Raw genomic sequence first — 16,971 nt, 5'->3', positions numbered from 1 at the left:
CTCACTTTCAGATGAAAGCATTGCAGTCTGTTTGGTGGAAAACAAAGCATGCACAACTGTAAATGGGGAGAAAATAACAAAAAAAAAAAACAAACCAGCAGACATTCTTCCTGTTGCTTAATTTTACAAATTCTCTTTACTCAATATAACTTCCCTGGGTGGATTAATTTATTTGAATAAATGATGTTGCAGTGTTCAGCCTTTCCAAAGGTTTAGTGTCACAACCGTGTAGCTTTCCAATCTGAGGGCTCTAAAGAATGCTTACATTGCTGAAAAGAAATTCTCCTCTGGGGAAGCAAAGAGAAGTTCTGAAGTGCAGGAGTGGTGTATTTATTTTAATTACTGGTCTCTGTAACCTTGAAAGAGTAAAGAGTTTTTACATGGAAGCTCCTGAATATTTTGTCAGGCCTGGTGTTGTTGATTCTTGCACTTGTAGGGTTGTTTCTGAAATTCAAGTTTTTCTAATCCTAAAACGATTGGGATTGAGTCCAGTGGCTGTTACATTTTGTGTTTGTGCAGTGTCGCTGCAGCTAAATTGGCTTTGCTGCTTGACACAGAGGAGCATTTCTCATGTGAGAATATTTCAAATAATGTAGTGTATACTGCATTTAGCAACTGATGCAGGTAAAGTAGGTATTAATGAGGAGAAATGACATCATCTTGATGGCTTTTTGCCTGTGTTGGTTGGTGACAGTTCATGTGCCTGAAGGAAACTGTTAATAACTGACTTTTTTTGCATTTTGACTAGGGATTATCATATCTTTTAGGGAATGACTGCAGGTTGCTTTTGAATAGTTTATATATGTACAAAACTACTAATCTAATATTTGTTTTAAACAGTGGACTTTTAATACTTGAACTCCTTGTATGTCTCCTATGTTTCCTATCCAGTGTGTAGTGATGCAGCCTATGATGATGTCTGTGAACTAAAACTCACTGCAAAGCTAAATGCATTCAGTATTACAGTGTGTGATCAGACCTGTAGAATTGCAGACATTCGGATACAAGGTAAGGTGGTTTTTATTTAAATATTAGATGAAGCTGGCTGTAGCCAGAAATAGGCTGTTTCCCTCCATTCACTTCTAAAAGGCCAGATTGTGCGCTGCAGATTTCTCTAACATGTTTCAGTATATTGTGATTGTATGAAAAGATCTGCAAGGAAATAGAAATGTTTGACTCAGGAAATGGAGACAATCCTGGAGTGTAGTAAAATTCAAAGAAGTAAAGGAACCATGTTTTAGATAACACAAATTTGCCTTTTTTAATAGCTAGATCTTAGATAGTGTTGGGGAATTGTACCAAAGTCTTAGAGTCAAGTTATGTTGACAACACTGTTGTGGGCAGAAAGGCCCTGACTTCTCTCTCAGACTTAGCATTCATTGTTACATAGCAGAAGGCTGGATTCTAAGCTGTTATTACTCCTTATATTCAGTAATAATTAATTGAGGGGGTTGGTTGGTTTGTTTTTTAGCAGAAGTGTTTACTCAGAAATTTGTTGAAGTGCATTTATTGACTTCTTTCTTTTGTTTCATTCAGGAATGGATGCATCTGTGGCTATGAAGCCTAAAAAGATTAAGGTGTTCTCCAGACTTGAGGACATTATAATTACAAATGTTGATCCAAAAACAATCCATAAAAAGGTGATGTATTGAGCAGATTGTAAACAGCTGAGGAGACCCAGTTCTTCAAGTGATTTAGTGTAGCACTGTAGTTTAATTAGCTGTTGTTATAGAATGTGATGTACGATGCAATACTTAGCAAAATATATTGATTAATTTCCTTCACCTCAGAGAAGCAAAACGTTCGCCCATTTAATATTTAATTCTTTTCAATTACGTTTGCACTGGTATGTTTAGTTCTGAGTAGCAATGCTTAAATATTAAATGGGCTATAGATAAGCAAATAAGAATAGGCATATACTATAAAAGAGGTGATTCTGTTGTTTCCTTTTGTGCCTATCATATGTCCAAGTACTGCTGATAAGTTGCTGTTGATCTTGTTGGGGAAATATTTTTTGTTTCAGAACTACCTGGTAGTATTAACTATGTGTACATAATCTTCTAGGCTGTCTGCATAATGGGAGATGAAGTGTTCAGATTTCACATGTCACTTTATCCAGATGCCACTGCAGGGGAAGCCTATGCTGATATGTCAAGGGTGGATGGTAAAATGTCTCTGAAAGTGGGCTGCATCCAAATAATTTACCTACATAAGTTCTTTATGTCTCTCTTGGTAAGATATTAGTTTAAGTTTTTTTGCTTGACATTAAAAGATTTTTGTATGAGATAAAATGCAATCAGCTCTTTTTTGACCTGTTCCTGGTGGTGAGCTGATATGCAAGCATATAGAAGTATTTTGCTGAATAGTTGCCATTTAAGTTGCACTGCTTTACAGAAGAGTGCCAAGGAGCATGATGACAAAAGAAATAATGAATCGAGCTGATGGCTTTAATAATATCTTAAAAATTAGACAGTTAAACAGTGTGTCAGCTTATTCATGAAGCAAGTGTGGTTGAATTAGGAATTTCATACTTATACCACAGGTGTCAACTTTTCTTAAATTTACGTTTTGCCTGGGGCTTGCCTGTTTTTTGAGAGGCTTATTTGTTTTCATGGAACTCTTACTTTTCTTCACTACTTATGAATAGAACTTCCTAAACAATTTCCAAGCTGCACAAGAAGCCCTGACTGCAGTCACTGTCCAGGCAGCAGAAATGGCTGCTTCCAGCATGAAGGACTTTGCCAAAAAGAGCTTTCGCCTTCTAATGGATGTCAACTTGAAAGCCCCAGTCATAGTTGTCCCTGAGTCATCAGCTTCATGTAATGCTTTGGTAGCTGATCTTGGCTTAATCAGAGTTCAGAATGAATTCAAGCTGGTGTCTTCAGATGAATCTCCTCTTCCTCCAGTCATTGACAATATGGATGTGCAGCTGACTCACTTGAAATTATCAAGGTAAACATGGAGCTTTTTCTTGAGCTGAAGTGTCTTGGTAAAGGAAGGTGTGTCCATATTTCTCTTATTTAAGCATGGTATGCAATGAGAACATACTAAACCCAAGCAAGAAACCTTGCCAAGCTAAGTTTAGGAGTGCTTTTAGATAGAGACACAGGTCTACAATCTCTAAACCTTCTTGGAAAGAAGGGATGATAGCACAATAACTTGAGTTCATCTGGAGTGCATAGGTGCACATAAGCCTATTGTTAAATTAATTATGCCTTTAATTTTGCTAAATTGATATGAGATTATTTGGTATTCTGCAACTAGTCAACATTTTTCCTCTGTTACTTCCACTGTCTTATTTAGGTGCATCATATCCACAGATTCACAACCAGATTCTGAAATTCTGCGTCCTGTGAGTTTGACTTTACTGGTGCAGAGAAATTTAGCAGCAGCATGGTATCATAAATGCCCAACAATTGGTATCAAAGGAGACCTAAAACCAATGCAGGTAATATCATGACCAATAGATCTGTGTCAAAAGTCACATGGGTTCTCAGAACAGTCCTCAGCTTAGTTAAGGAGTGTGTAAACTCATTTCAGTTTGTGTCCTTTACAGTATGTTGAAATACTTTCAGTTTAATCATCCAGTTTATAGATTTGTTAGAATTTTGATATTGTATAATGAATAGTTTTGGTGTAGCTGCATGCAAATGGAATAAAATGGTTTTATTTATCTGGAGGTCCATTGGAGCTATCCATTGACTCAACAGTCAGTAAAATCATTGAGGTTATCTTTTGAGTTCTCATTTAAAAACAAGATTTAACAATTCAAATAGTTTAATCTGTAACATTTGGGTTATTTGAATATTTAGTAGTTGTATTCAAAATGAAAGGTTATCTCTAATACACAAAAACGTAAAATTGTCTTTGCAGAGGGAGGGCTCTACTTTTTCTTTTCCTGCATTAACCATATGGATTTAAATGGGTAAAACCAAACTGGGGCACCTTTTCTTTGTTCCTGAGCCTTTTTACTTCTTCATTCCTGTATCTGTGCTGTGGCCAAATGTCATACTGGGGAAGCACAGAGAAATGAGAGATTTAAAGGAGTACCAACAAAATTAACCAAACGCAGGAAAAATATTCTTACCCTGTGTACTATGGGCTAATCTTGTCACTTAATACTGCTTGCTTTTTTGTGATTTTGTAATATGATGATTTGATACATATTCATTAAGTCTTTGAAGGCCTACTGAATGACAGTTGCTTTAGTGTATACAATGCAAATCTTGGCTTTAATGTTTTCTGGTCATGTTTTTGGATTACTGAATTGCTGAGAAGTGCTTATGTTTATCATTTACTCTTATTTTTAATTGGCAAAGATCCTTTACAAGTCTATGAAGTGTTTATCGTATGGACTGTTATTTCTTGTTGTAACTGTAACAAATGATACGGGAAAAATGGGCAAATTATTTAGATTGTTTTGGGCAGGATAATTTTGAATATCCAGTTTGTTTCTGCTGGAAGCAGCCCATTGTTTTTCCTTAGTGCTTGCATACTGTGTTGGAAAAAATGCTGTCACCAAAAATGAGCTTGTGGCTTTATCACTTTACAGATTGCACTCAGTGAAGATGATCTAACTGTTATCATGAAAATTTTACTTGAAAACCTTGGAGGGGCTTCTTCCCAGCCAAATACTGTGCAAGAGTATATTGAGGATATGCAGATATCTAGAAAAGGGAAAGCTCCACATGAATCTGGTGGCTCTGAGGGTATGTTCAATTCAAAGGCTGAATATGTGTATGCAAAGGGCTGTTTGCAAATTCAAATATCATATTTTTCTGAAACACAACAAATTATTTTAACTGTTACAAATATATTGTATCTATGAAAAGTTATAAATAAGAAACTATGCACTTCCATGGAGTGTGAGCTCCTGATGGTCAGAAGTTTTTGTAGCGTTTTTGTTGTGATTAATTTCTCATATGATTGTGTTCTTCAGTTTATATCAATCACTCTTCTAACTGCATGTGGTTAAAAAAGAAAAAAGCCAAATCATCTACCCCAGGATGTTAATGCACAATTATAACAATCAAGGAAGATAGTGTTCAAATAGTGTGTCAGTGTAAACAGTGCATGTCTCTGAATGAAGTATTTTTAACACTTTGCCAAAACCTATTTTTTCTCCAAACTTTCTCAATGTCAAAAATTGCTGTTTAACCAATTGTTGAATTGTTCTGCTGTGAATAGGAATGGGAAGGGAGAGTAGTGCTGATTCCTTGAGCAGACTTGGTACTTTGTGCGTTCTTCATTAAAGTGAGCAAAAACTTCAGTAAACTAATGACAGCTTCTTTTAAGGTTGTAAACCACTCTGTGCTAGATAATTTTAGTGTGCATTGGATAGAACAAAATTAAAAGTGAGTTATTTTGAGTAGTCTTCTGTATTTAGAGCTTTCCCTCTTTTCGTGATTTCCTGATCTTAATTTAGAAAACTCCATACACTCAACCAACCAACCAAGCGAAAAAAAAAAAAAAAGGCAACCAATAACAAAAAAACCCCAAACCAAAAGCAAGCCCAGTGTTCAAAAGAAATGTAAAAATATCTTCTTTTCACTGACAGGTACCCTTGATGATTCTGGACAGCAAAGTGTTTCTGCAGTTGAGTCTTCTGTGGAATGTTATACATTGCTTAAATTCGACTTCAATTTTGAGTCCCTTTCTGTAACTCTCTACAACAGTGACACGACTCAGGTTTGTGACAAAGCTTTTACCACTCAGGTGGGGTGGGCAGCCAAGGCATCTCACATGGACAGAAATCAGGTCAGAAAAATGAAGTTATATCAACTGCATTGGCTTTTTAATGCTTTGCTAATGGAGCTTTGAGTTTTCTTGGGCAGACAGTGTCCTTAAGAAGAAGGTGTGTGCATTTCTGAAAGTCATACTAAGGATATTACTAAACCACCAAAACCGCCCAACATTTGATTTGGTCATTCAAACTTTGATTCCAGTTTCCCAAAATAAAACTGAGTATTTGAAAAGCAGGAGTTGTTAGCTCAGACAGTGCTAGTTCTATGCATGGTGCCTCTAGAGTTAGTAAGCAGATCCAAGTCATACATGGCCCATAATTTCCTCTTGCATATCCCTGAGTGTGAGCAGTCATGAGCATCCTCTCTGTGCTAAAAACAGAAGAGAAAGATGTGAAATATTTTCTTGTTTTTATGACTTAATGAAGTCTGCTTTGTTTAGATGTGAAGGTGCTTGCCTTTATATGTCTTTGTGTACATTGAATGTTAGTTGGGTATAATTTTAAAGATGTTCTTGTGCAATGAGCATCACAGGGAAGAAAGACACTGTAATGAGATTTTATTTTAATGTCACTGTTGTATAATTCCCACTTATTGCTGAAGTGCTTTTGTAGATGATTTAGTGTGATGAGAGTGGAAGGATCCTCTGCCAAGGGATCTAGAGCTGAAACAGATGCATTCAGTGATGCATTCTGAGCAACTGCTGGCAGTGTGCTGCAGAATCAACTTCACTGCGGCCCGGCAGGTTTTTTGTTTGCTCAGTGAATTTCTTGAACTCACTGGTATGAGTGGAGGACTGATGACAGTAACAGGCTAATCAGATCCTTCACTTCATGGATGATGATGCATGTGACTAGCAGCAAGGGAGATGTCTCCTTGCTTTGCTGTGTGATAATAACCCTGCACTTTGTCCTGCAGCAGTCTCTGCCTTCGGTGCACAGTGACAAGCTGCGCCTTGGAGAGCTCCGGCTGCATCTCATGGCATCGGCTGGGGAGATGTTCTCAGATGGCTCCATGGATATCAGTGTTAAACTCAAAGCATGTACCTTGGATGATCTCAGAGAAGGAATTCAGAACGTGACTGCAAGGTGGGTTTGACTGCATCAGAAATGAAAAAAATCCAGCTTATGAGGAAGGCTTTTTCCTTGTTTTATACTTCACATGGAATTGACAAAACTCAGGAGTGCTGTCTGTTGTGGCCTGTAATACTCTGTGCTTAAGCAGTGAGCAGTATAATTTTAATAATGTTAAAGAAGTTTCTACTCTTTTATGTTGATTTCTCAGGTTATCCAAAAGAAAAAGAAATCTTGGAGGCTGGCATTTTACAGTAAACAGTGGAACAGCTGAATGGAGGGCACCCAGCCTCAACTAGAGTTGTGTGCACTGAAACTTCAGTGTGATTGTTATGTGCTGCATGCATACTTCCAGGAGTGTAGCACACTAGTTTTAAATTCAAATTACTCTTCTGCTAGAAAAGCCTCTACCCTCTTATTTCTGGAAGAAAACATTGCTTGCTTGTGTAGTAATTCTTCTTTATAAATGGCATGGTGAGAAAAAATGGCCGTACTTATGCATCTTTGTAGATCTATGTGTTACAGTGTTTGAGATGTTTCTTATTAAACTTCTTTTCCAGAATGGTAGACAAGAAAGATGACACAAATGACATTTCTATGATTGATATAAGATACAAGCAGGATAAAAATGGAACTGAAGTTGTTGCTGTCCTCGACAAGCTGTACATATGTGCTAGTATGGAATTTTTGTTGACAGTAGCACATTTTTTCATTAAGTCAATGCCAGTATCTTCAGCTGAAAGATCTGCACAGTTCCAATTAAAGCAAGTTGCTTCTGGGAAGTCCAAGGCAGCAACAGGTCTGTAAAACCAATTTCCACCGACCTCCATTTCCCTCCTTTGCAGATTTCATTCTGAAAATAACTAATCCAAAAGCTTTCAAGATGCTGTCTTGGTATCAGACTTAAGAAATAGATAGCTTTCCTCTTTCTGTTTGTTATATTTATGGTGATTTTTTAAACTTATTTTCACAGAAGTATCTGTACGGCCAAACATGACAGTAAAAGCTGTGATTATGGATCCAGAAGTTGTATTTGTTGCTAATTTGACCAATGCTGATGCCCCTGCCTTGAAAGTTTCCTTCCAATGTGACTTTTCTCTGACATCTGACAAACTTGCACAAAGGATGACTGCTCAAGTGAAGGCCTTTAAAGTGTTGGCATGTGCCTTTCTCAAAGAAAAACAAGGCAAAAATGTTACTACGGTAAGGAAATCAGTGTTTCATGATGAAAAAAGTAATTAAAACTGATGGCAGGAATGTCCCTTAGCTGGCAAATCTATAGCACTCAAAACTCTCAATTTTCATACCCTTGATTATCCAGAAGTGAGGAGGGGCCTGTGCCATTTAAAGGTGAACCTTTCATCAGTAGGTGCAGGACTTGAACACTTGGAGCTCTGTCTAAAACCTGTGCTGCACAATTGTAAATTACATTAGAAGTGTCTAAGTGAAGAAACTGTGTGAGGGTTTTGAAACCTGAAACCTTTTGCAGTGTTTTTCACTGCCTGTTGATTTCCGTGTTGCAGTAGAGTCCTGAGCAGCCTTTTGTCCAAAACTTCATCTGCACCTTCCTGCCAAGGGAGCACTGAGCCACAAAGGTGGCCTGTGTGCTTCTCCTCACATGAGCTTATCTTCCCATATGTATTTAGGTTTTTGTAAGGATTCAGGGTTTTTTTATGTTATCACTGTGTGTGGAGTTTTTGTTTTGTCTAGTTTTTAAGCATTAAGTCAGAAGCTTTTATTTCACTGTTTTAACCTTTCAGTACAAAATGGTGCTTGTGTAAATTGGGATGTGGGATTGTTGCACTATATGAAATGTTTTTACTCTGAAACACACTGTTGCTTCATGGAATTGGTGCCCCTTTGGCCTATGGAGTGAAAAAATACAAGATAAATCTTATGAAAAGGTTACATTTAAGGAGTAATTTTAATAATCAAATTGTTTTTCACTCAGGTGTTACGGCCATGCTCTTTGGTCATGGAAAATATGGTACACACTTCAGGGTTACAGACTGTGGCAGTGACAGTAGAGGAACTAACTATTAAGGTAAGATTATTAAAACTGTCTTTGGAAGAACAGCTGTGTTTCTGAAGCTGTAGCTTGGTTTTTATTCTATGGGGTTTTTAAATTATTTATTATTATTTTAAATTTTATTTTGTTTGCCTCCTGTTATTTATATTTTTTATTTCCCCATTAGTTTATATTCTGGAAATACTCATTTTAGAACTGCTCTGTGACGGAAAAAGTCATTGTGTGTTTGTCATTTTGACAGTCCCTTGACCAAAAAGGAATAATTTAAATGCTTCAGATTCCAGAACTCGTCCTGTCACTTCCTTCCAATGTTAGGAAATAACTTCCCCCTGCTGCTGCCGCAACTATTTTTGGGATATTTTGAAGGAAAAGAAAACAAGAGGAGGTCCATGAATGGATTTTTTTCATTGGAAATTAAGTTGCAACTCTTCTAAGAGTTTTCATGTTTGCTATTTCAGCTTATCATAGATTTTGTATTTTAATAAAGATTCTTTTCTTTGTCCAAGATATCACCAATAATTTTGAATACTGTCATGACCATTATGGCTGCCCTAAAACCCAAAGCAACAGAGGAAGATTCTGGAGGAGCAACTCAAGCTTCTAAGAACTTGTGGCAAGTGAAGCCTATAGATGAGTGCAATGCTTGGTTTCTTGGTGTTGACATAGCCACAGAAGCAACAGAAACTTTTCAGGACCATGAACACATTCTGAAGCAAGAGAAGTTGGACATTGTAGTGAAATCAGTTCAGATGACCTTGGAATGTGGTCTGGGCCATCGAACTGTCCCTTTGCTGTTACTGGAATCTACGTTTTCAGGTGTTCTTAAAAACTGGTCCTCACTGAGGGAGGTCACTGCTGATACGTCACTGGAGGTATGTGGGGTCAGACTGTTAGCAGCTTAAAACTTCTGCACATTTCCTAACTTCAAGTAGCTTTTTAATACACTTCATATGTACTAAGTTAATAATAGGTTTAAATTATAATGCTCTCAGGGGTTCAGGCAAGTAAGCATCCAGAACCATTAAGTCCACGGCTTCTATTCAGATTTGCAGTGATGGAAGGAAGTTAAAAACTTGGTGTTGGCCTTGAGTTAGAAGAATCATTCCAGTGGACTAGATTCAGACTATAGTTGGTTCAAACTAATTGTTATTTCATTGTACAATAAAGTACTTTTGGCATTGAAGTTCCTAGTCTCAAAGTTGTGTTCTCAAACCATGTGGGAGAAGCTAAGAGACTTGATTATAATAATTGAAAGAGTCAGAAAGATAAGGTGTTACGATGACGCTTGTTGCTCTCAGGGCAAGCCAGGGAATGAAATCTTCAAAAATGGTGTAATTTATGAAAAATATATGAAACATTACATTTCTGTGTATTAGTTTTGAAAACCACTGAAAGTTAATACTAGACCTCCAAAAGATGAAATGAAGACTTACTGCTTTCTTATTGATGTTTTTCATAAGAATTGCTTTGTATTTAAATACCTTGTTTATTTTTGATTCTTGTTTAAATTTGTTTCTTTAGGTTCATTATTACAATGAAACCTATGCAGTGTGGGAGCCACTTATTGAACGGGTTGAAGGAGGAAAGAAGCAATGGAATTTAAAGCTGGAGGTATGTGAAGATACTTGACACCATGTGAAATGGTTTGAATAGGCAGCTGTTTTTTAATTTCTTAAGAGTTTTATGGGACATTGACCTTTTGAATGCTGTTGCTTGAAGGAGCTGTGCAGTTTTATGTGAGGAAAAAAAATCATTCTTTAGAGATCTTAAGGTTTTTCTGAATAACATGAATTATCAGGGGGTGGACACAATGAAGCATGTAACCATATAGAGAAGAGAAACTAACTTGCCTTCTATGTTGGTATAAAATTTCCACCTTTGTTTAAAGCATCTGAGATTTACAAGGCAAAGCAGATATTACTTCATTGGTGAAATTGTCAAGTGTAAATCAGGTAGTTCTTTCCTGTTGTAACATAGGAGAAAGTAACCTATAGGTTTGTAATTGCCTAATGAAATTCTTCTTTTAGATGAAGACTAACCCTGTCCAGGAGAGAAGTCTACTGCCTGGGGATGATTTCATTGTTATTCCTGAGCCACAAACAGCAATTAACATCTCTTCGATGGATACAATGAATATAACAATATCCAAATGTTGTCTTGCTGTTTTCAGTAACCTAGCCAAGGTAACCCCAACAGGCAGAAGGTGCTCAGTTATGTGCTTCCATAGGAAATTCTGAATTTTCGTTGTTTTAAGAACTATATTGGCTGCCAGTCAATGGCTGTTCTGCAGCTCTGACAAATAGTACCTGGGAGGGCTGAGGAGTTTTACTCAGATGACTCCTTTAGACTCAGCAAAAAGGTGGTGGTATCTTCTGAAAGAAGTAACTTCTGTGTTAGAACAACACATGTGCCTATGCAGGACTTCAGGAAGAGTCATTATGTGTAGGTTAAGTGAATATGAAATGCTCTAATAAACACAGCTGTTTCCTGCAATACTCCTTCTGAAATATTAAAACAGAAATTTACTTCCTTTACATATTTTCTGCTTAATTGAATACTAAGAAAAGTGTGCATTTTAGGATTGGCCTTTAAACTGCAGGAGTAGAATGTCCTGTGTGTTAAAAATACTTTTTACTCCTATTTTTGTTGTGATAGTAGGTGTGCTTATGAATGGTCAAGGCTGCTTTTCACCTTTTTTTTTTTTTCTGGAGTGAAGAAATTTTGGTCACTAAATCAAGCTGTTTTTACAGAATGTGACTTAATGCCTGCTTCTTTTTTAATTCTAAATGAACAGCAGTTCTCTAAGTACTTGCTTACACACTGAGTCTGTACTTGCAGTCAGTTACTGTGGCTTCTGTGCAACCAAACAGAAGTTTGTAAGTACAGTTGGGATTGAATATGGAGCTTGGACATGTTCCATCTCCTTCTGACTTCTATGTCCCAGATATAGGTTGTTTCTCTTACAACCTGAGATTTGGAAAAAATTCCCTGTGAGGAGCATGAATGCTTATTGTAGCATCATATTTGCTGCAAATCACAGAATAAAATTAAATTCTCTGGAAGTAACCTGTACTTGTCTGAAATACTACTACAGAGAACGTAGGTCCTGGTATATATAATTCCTTCTCTCTTCAAAAAGGTAGTTGATGGGAACTGTCCTTTAAAATCCTTATAGGATGTTATTGTGGCTATTTATGTATGACCTATTGCATATTTTGTTCTTTACAGGCATTTTCAGAAGCAACTGCATCCACCTTTGACTATTCCTTTAAAGAGACAGCACCTTTCATAGTAAAAAATGCCCTGGGTGTTCCTCTCAAAGTGTTTCCTAGCTCAAATTTTCGGATAGTAGGTTCAGTTGAAAAAGGAGACATGAATGAACTCGAACCTGGTCAGAGCATGGAGCTGGAATACTCTGTGTTTGAAGCCCCCCAGAGAGGGAGGTTGTCTGCACTGTACCGACAGGAAAGCTCTGTCTTCTCTTTAAATTTAGGTATTATGCTGGGGAGCACTGTTTGTTGTGACAGGCTGTGCATGGGAAGGTGGGAGGTAAATTGAATGTGATAGAAATTCAGGTCAAGTGTGTTGTGTTGGAATTACCTTTGAATATTGATGCCAATTAGAAAAAACACCACAAAACAGGTACTGGGCTTCTGAAAAAGATGGAAAATCCCTCCACTCCAGATTTTCAGAAAGTGAAAAGATGGTATTTTTTTCTACCTCTTGGGAGAACTGGAAGACATTCTAGTGTAGTAGTCATTGATACACCATCTTAGAGGCATCTGTGTGTTCCAGCTCCTGTAAAACACGATTTCCATTTATCCTATCACTACTTTTATTTGGCTTTTTGTAACTACCCAGCTGCTACTTGGGTTATGTTTCTGTGTTTTTAGCTTTGCCAGGAAATATTCCTAAGAAAACAGGTTACAATAGCTACTAATACCTAATCACCCTAGTTTTCCCCTTCCATCACATCCCATATGAAGGTACTTGGCCGTGATACACAGCTTGTTCTGTGTTCATTAACTCAGCTAACAAGTACCTTTGATAACAGCTTGCAGTATTTCCCATGCTCTGTATAAATCATAATCCAAAGCTGTGGAGTCGAGGAGTATTAGGACCCTAAAGCCTTCCTACAGTGGTACTCAAGTACCATTTAAGGTGCTTTTGCCAGAGGATACTTTGGTCCTGGTTGTTGCTGAGTTTTGAGAAGCTTAAGTACTGTTCAGATAGGAAGTGGCAATGTGATTTGTGTTGCTAATAAAGACTTCTGTCTGTTTTTATGGATCAGAACTTCAGGGATATGAGGAGGTGCTCAGCATTCCCGTGGCCAAGCCCGGCCGCCGCCTGTACAACGTCAGAGCTGCAGCCGCTGCCTCGGACTGCATTGTTGTGCAGATCGATGCTGTGGAAGGGAATAAAGTCATCACTGTGCGCTCCCCTCTGCAGGTATACACCCAGCACAGGAACCAAACCCCTGAAAGAATTGTGCCCATTTCTGACCCAGAGATGGGGCTCCTGAGAGGCATTTTAAAAACTTTTATCCCCATTTCACTCTCATGCGAAGGGTGGGACAATACAGATGTTATAATTCACACCACCACAATCAGAACCCAAACTATTTCCTAATTACAATACATTGTGTTTCTTGGCCTATCAGCTTTTACCATGCAATGCTGTTAATGCCTTAAAGCCAATCATCTAAAATTACCCCTCGTGGGTCCTACTACAATACATCTTCCATAATTCTATTTCTCCAAAGTATCTCATCTTATTTGCAAAGACATCCTTTAAAACTTGTTTCTGGTTCCACTTCTCTCTCAACAATATCTGTTCTATAGCATTTCTAAGTCAGCATTTATCATCTCAAAGTTTGCATACAGATGCATACTATGCAAGCCTTCTGTCAGGCTTTAAAAATTCTCTACAAATCCATTGCCCACATGAAAGCATTGCTCTTCAAATGAGTCACATTCCTTTTCTTCCTTAATACATTTTTTTTGAGCTCATACTTCTCCAAAATGTTACTAAGTATTTTTCTCTGTTGGTTACATGAATTTTCCTTTTGTTTTCTCTTTCCTGTTTGACTTTCTAACATCCTCAGCTTTGGGGATACGTTTTATGCCATGTGTCATTTTAAGTGTGTTTTTCAATTAATGGGACTTGAATAGAGTTTTCTCATGTACTTGTGTATTAAGACAGCTCAAGTCTGTTTTCTAGAACTTGGTTAAATCTACTAGTGTTGGTTTTCCTTGTTGTTACTGATAATTTTTCCTTTAAAAATTTGTGCCATAGAAATGTAATGAGAAATTACTCTTTTTGATTCTAGATCAAGAACCATTTCTCAATTCCATTTGTCATCTATGAACTGGCTAAAGGCTCCAAGTCACTGAAGCCAATTGGCATATCCAAGCCAGAAGAAGAGTTTCATGTTCCTTTGCATTCATACAGGTACATTTTCTCTGCTCTCTAGGCCTTTGTCTGTGACACTGATGCACAAACACGGCATTAATTTTGAAACTTTAACTTGCACGTGGAGGTCTTCCTGACTGACTAAAACTCCAAAGTGCTGTCTCTGTTAGGTAATTAGTGTGCTGCAAAAGCACTTCAGAATGTTAGCCATGACCTTAAAATGGATGCAGTTAGGTGTCAGTGCAAAGCCATTGTGTACCATTGCTGCTGTTTTCCTGCAGGTGCCATCTGTATGTCCGACCAACAGGAATATTTGAGGGTCAGTTTGAGGAGTCCACAACTTACATTGCCTGGAGGGAAGAGCTACACAGGAGCAATGAAGTCAAGTGTTTGTTACAGTGCCCAGCCACTGAGACCAGTTTCTTGCCTCTAATAATCAGCTCAACAGCTGTACCTGATGAACTAAATTTTATTTCAAGTTCTGTAGAGGAGTTGGATCCTGCCTACATTATCCACCTTTACCCTACACTGACTGTGAGGAATCTTCTACCATACTCCTTGAGATATTTACTTGAGGTAAGTTACTTTATGGTTTTATTTGTAGATCCTTTGCTTGGTTTTAAGTAAGAATACATTTACTTAGAAGTGAAGGTGAACGTAGGATGGAAGATGCTCAGTGTGGGGGTTTGTATTTTCTATTGTAAATCAATGAGGCAGATAATTGATTCTGGATCTTTTGGGGATTGTTTTAAATTTATGTGTACCTGGCCAGCTCTGCCTTGCTCCTGATTCCAATCCTGTACTGGATTAGTCTTTTTCTTTTACATTCTTCTGAGATTCTTTTTGTATTTTGCAAATTGTCTTTAGCTTCACAAGAAGAGGTATCAGAGAAAGCATTTCTGTAATTTCTAGAGCTTTGTTTTTCTATGTAGAAAATGCAAATTCTGTCCATTCTGGCACTGTTTCTTTACTGATCACTATTGTGAGGTCTTGCTTGCAGAAATCTAAAGCACCTTTGAAGGATGCTACACAGACCACTTTCCTGTCTGTTCAGTATTTTCAGCATCTAGTATTTCTTGATTAAAGCTGAGTGACTCTAGTAAATACAACAGGTGTGAGCATTTAGAACCACCATCCTTGTTTATTCTGTTTTGTCCTACTTCAATAACTGGCTGTGGCATTCGTTTAGACCTTTCTTTGACTTCTGTCCAACATCCCAATGGCATTATTCCCAGTTTTCCTCACCTCCATTGTACTTCAGTACTTGGAGTAACAGAATGTAGAACAGAGTGCTGCTGCCTTGACTGAGGAGCCAGAAACCAGTAATTCATACCTATTTCTGTACAGGGGTTTGTGCTTATTGTCTTTACATCCCTGGGCTAATCAAGCCTGGCCACTATTCCATACAGTAAAATATACTGTTTATCATTAAAAATATTTATCAGTAAAAATTAGGACAGCTACTGTTGTTGGATGCTAGTGCCTGTGCAAAGTTGTGCTACCAAATAGTATGGCAGAACTGGCAGGTTTGTACCTTGGGGGTTCTTTAGTGTGAAATATCCTGGCTGTACCTCTGCAGCATAGTCCAGCAGTGTTACACCCAGTATTGTGAGAGTATGAATAAGAACTCATGGCTAAAATCCTTTGGAAATCATGGAGGAGAGAGGGAGGGAGTGGAAACGGGCTGTGTTAGAACTAGTCTGCCTTCCTGAAATCCAGAATTAAGCTGTCTTTGCTGCTCTGCAGGTAAAATGCTGTTGATCTCAAAGTATTCACAGGCTCAATCTTAAGTGAAGTGGTTGGAGATTAGGATATGGGTTACTGAAGTATCTGAAATGTACATCCTACAAGAGAATAAAATGCTGTTTCTTCAACACCTAGATTTTATGTATTGAAAACTTAATTTGCCTTGTCTAATTCTGCTACAGGGAACTGCAGAAGCCCGTGAATTAACTGAAGGGAGTGCTGCCGATGTTTTTCATTCAAGAATCAATGGGGAAATAATGGAGCTTGTGTTGTTAAAATACCAAGGCAAAGACTGGAATGGCCATCTTAAAATCTGTGAGGGAATGCCTGAGTTCTTCCCTGTGCGTTTCACATCTCACTCTGCCGCGGAGATGACGGTGGATGTTTACGTGCACTCGAGGCGCATCGGGAGCCACATGGTGCTGTCTGTGTACAGCCCCTACTGGATCATCAACAAGACTTCCCGTGTGCTCCAGTACCGAGCTGAAGACACTCACGTGAAGCATCCAGCAGACTACAGGGACATTGTTTTGTTTTCATTTAAAAAGAAAAACATCTTCAGTAAGAACAAGGTATGCTTGCTTTAGATGGCAGTCTTTAGGCCGTGCTCTGAGGGGGAAGATACACGCACATTTTATATAAAGAATACTTTTTTCCTTAGTTTTTAAGTCTAAAGGCTTTAATTTGACTGCTGCTTTATTTGGTACTTGGACATTTAAAATGCGCACTGTAGATATTCTGTTTTGTGTTAAACACATTGCTTTTGTTTTGATTTTGGTATGATGCGATGTTTACATGGTGAAGTGAAGAGTACTGCAGTAGAATTTTTTTTGGAAGTGACCCTTCATTCCTTTGAAATAACTGTTTTTACCTAACAATAGTTGAAGAAATGATTGGAAAACAGTGTTCATTTGATTGTTTTCTTCCATTTCTTCAAGTTCCTGAAGCACCACCAAGTTGTGGGCTTTTT

General features: G+C 37.8%; 1 protein-coding gene across 2 annotated transcripts in view; it reads left to right on the top strand.

The window, feature by feature from the left end:
- Nucleotides 1-16,971, top strand: part of VPS13C (vacuolar protein sorting 13 homolog C) — a 74,040-nt gene that overhangs the window by 34,446 nt on the left and 22,623 nt on the right. For both annotated transcript variants that reach the window (XM_066328588.1, XM_066328587.1), the window contains 19 exons: nt 892-1,008; nt 1,537-1,640; nt 2,065-2,232; nt 2,648-2,952; nt 3,304-3,448; nt 4,553-4,709; nt 5,558-5,688; nt 6,660-6,829; nt 7,375-7,613; nt 7,788-8,017; nt 8,766-8,858; nt 9,350-9,715; nt 10,365-10,454; nt 10,871-11,026; nt 12,072-12,336; nt 13,135-13,292; nt 14,173-14,294; nt 14,537-14,831; nt 16,184-16,573. In XM_066328588.1, coding sequence (XP_066184685.1) covers nt 892-1,008; nt 1,537-1,640; nt 2,065-2,232; nt 2,648-2,952; nt 3,304-3,448; nt 4,553-4,709; nt 5,558-5,688; nt 6,660-6,829; nt 7,375-7,613; nt 7,788-8,017; nt 8,766-8,858; nt 9,350-9,715; nt 10,365-10,454; nt 10,871-11,026; nt 12,072-12,336; nt 13,135-13,292; nt 14,173-14,294; nt 14,537-14,831; nt 16,184-16,573 — 3,701 coding nt within the window. The remainder of the gene's footprint in view (nt 1-891; nt 1,009-1,536; nt 1,641-2,064; nt 2,233-2,647; nt 2,953-3,303; nt 3,449-4,552; nt 4,710-5,557; nt 5,689-6,659; nt 6,830-7,374; nt 7,614-7,787; nt 8,018-8,765; nt 8,859-9,349; nt 9,716-10,364; nt 10,455-10,870; nt 11,027-12,071; nt 12,337-13,134; nt 13,293-14,172; nt 14,295-14,536; nt 14,832-16,183; nt 16,574-16,971) is intronic.

Source organism: Sylvia atricapilla, chromosome 13, assembly GCF_009819655.1.
Source record: "Sylvia atricapilla isolate bSylAtr1 chromosome 13, bSylAtr1.pri, whole genome shotgun sequence".
Classification (NCBI taxonomy): Eukaryota; Metazoa; Chordata; class Aves; order Passeriformes; family Sylviidae; genus Sylvia; species Sylvia atricapilla.
Note: the sequence above shows the minus strand (reverse complement) of the source record. Positions and strands in the feature narration are given on the sequence as shown.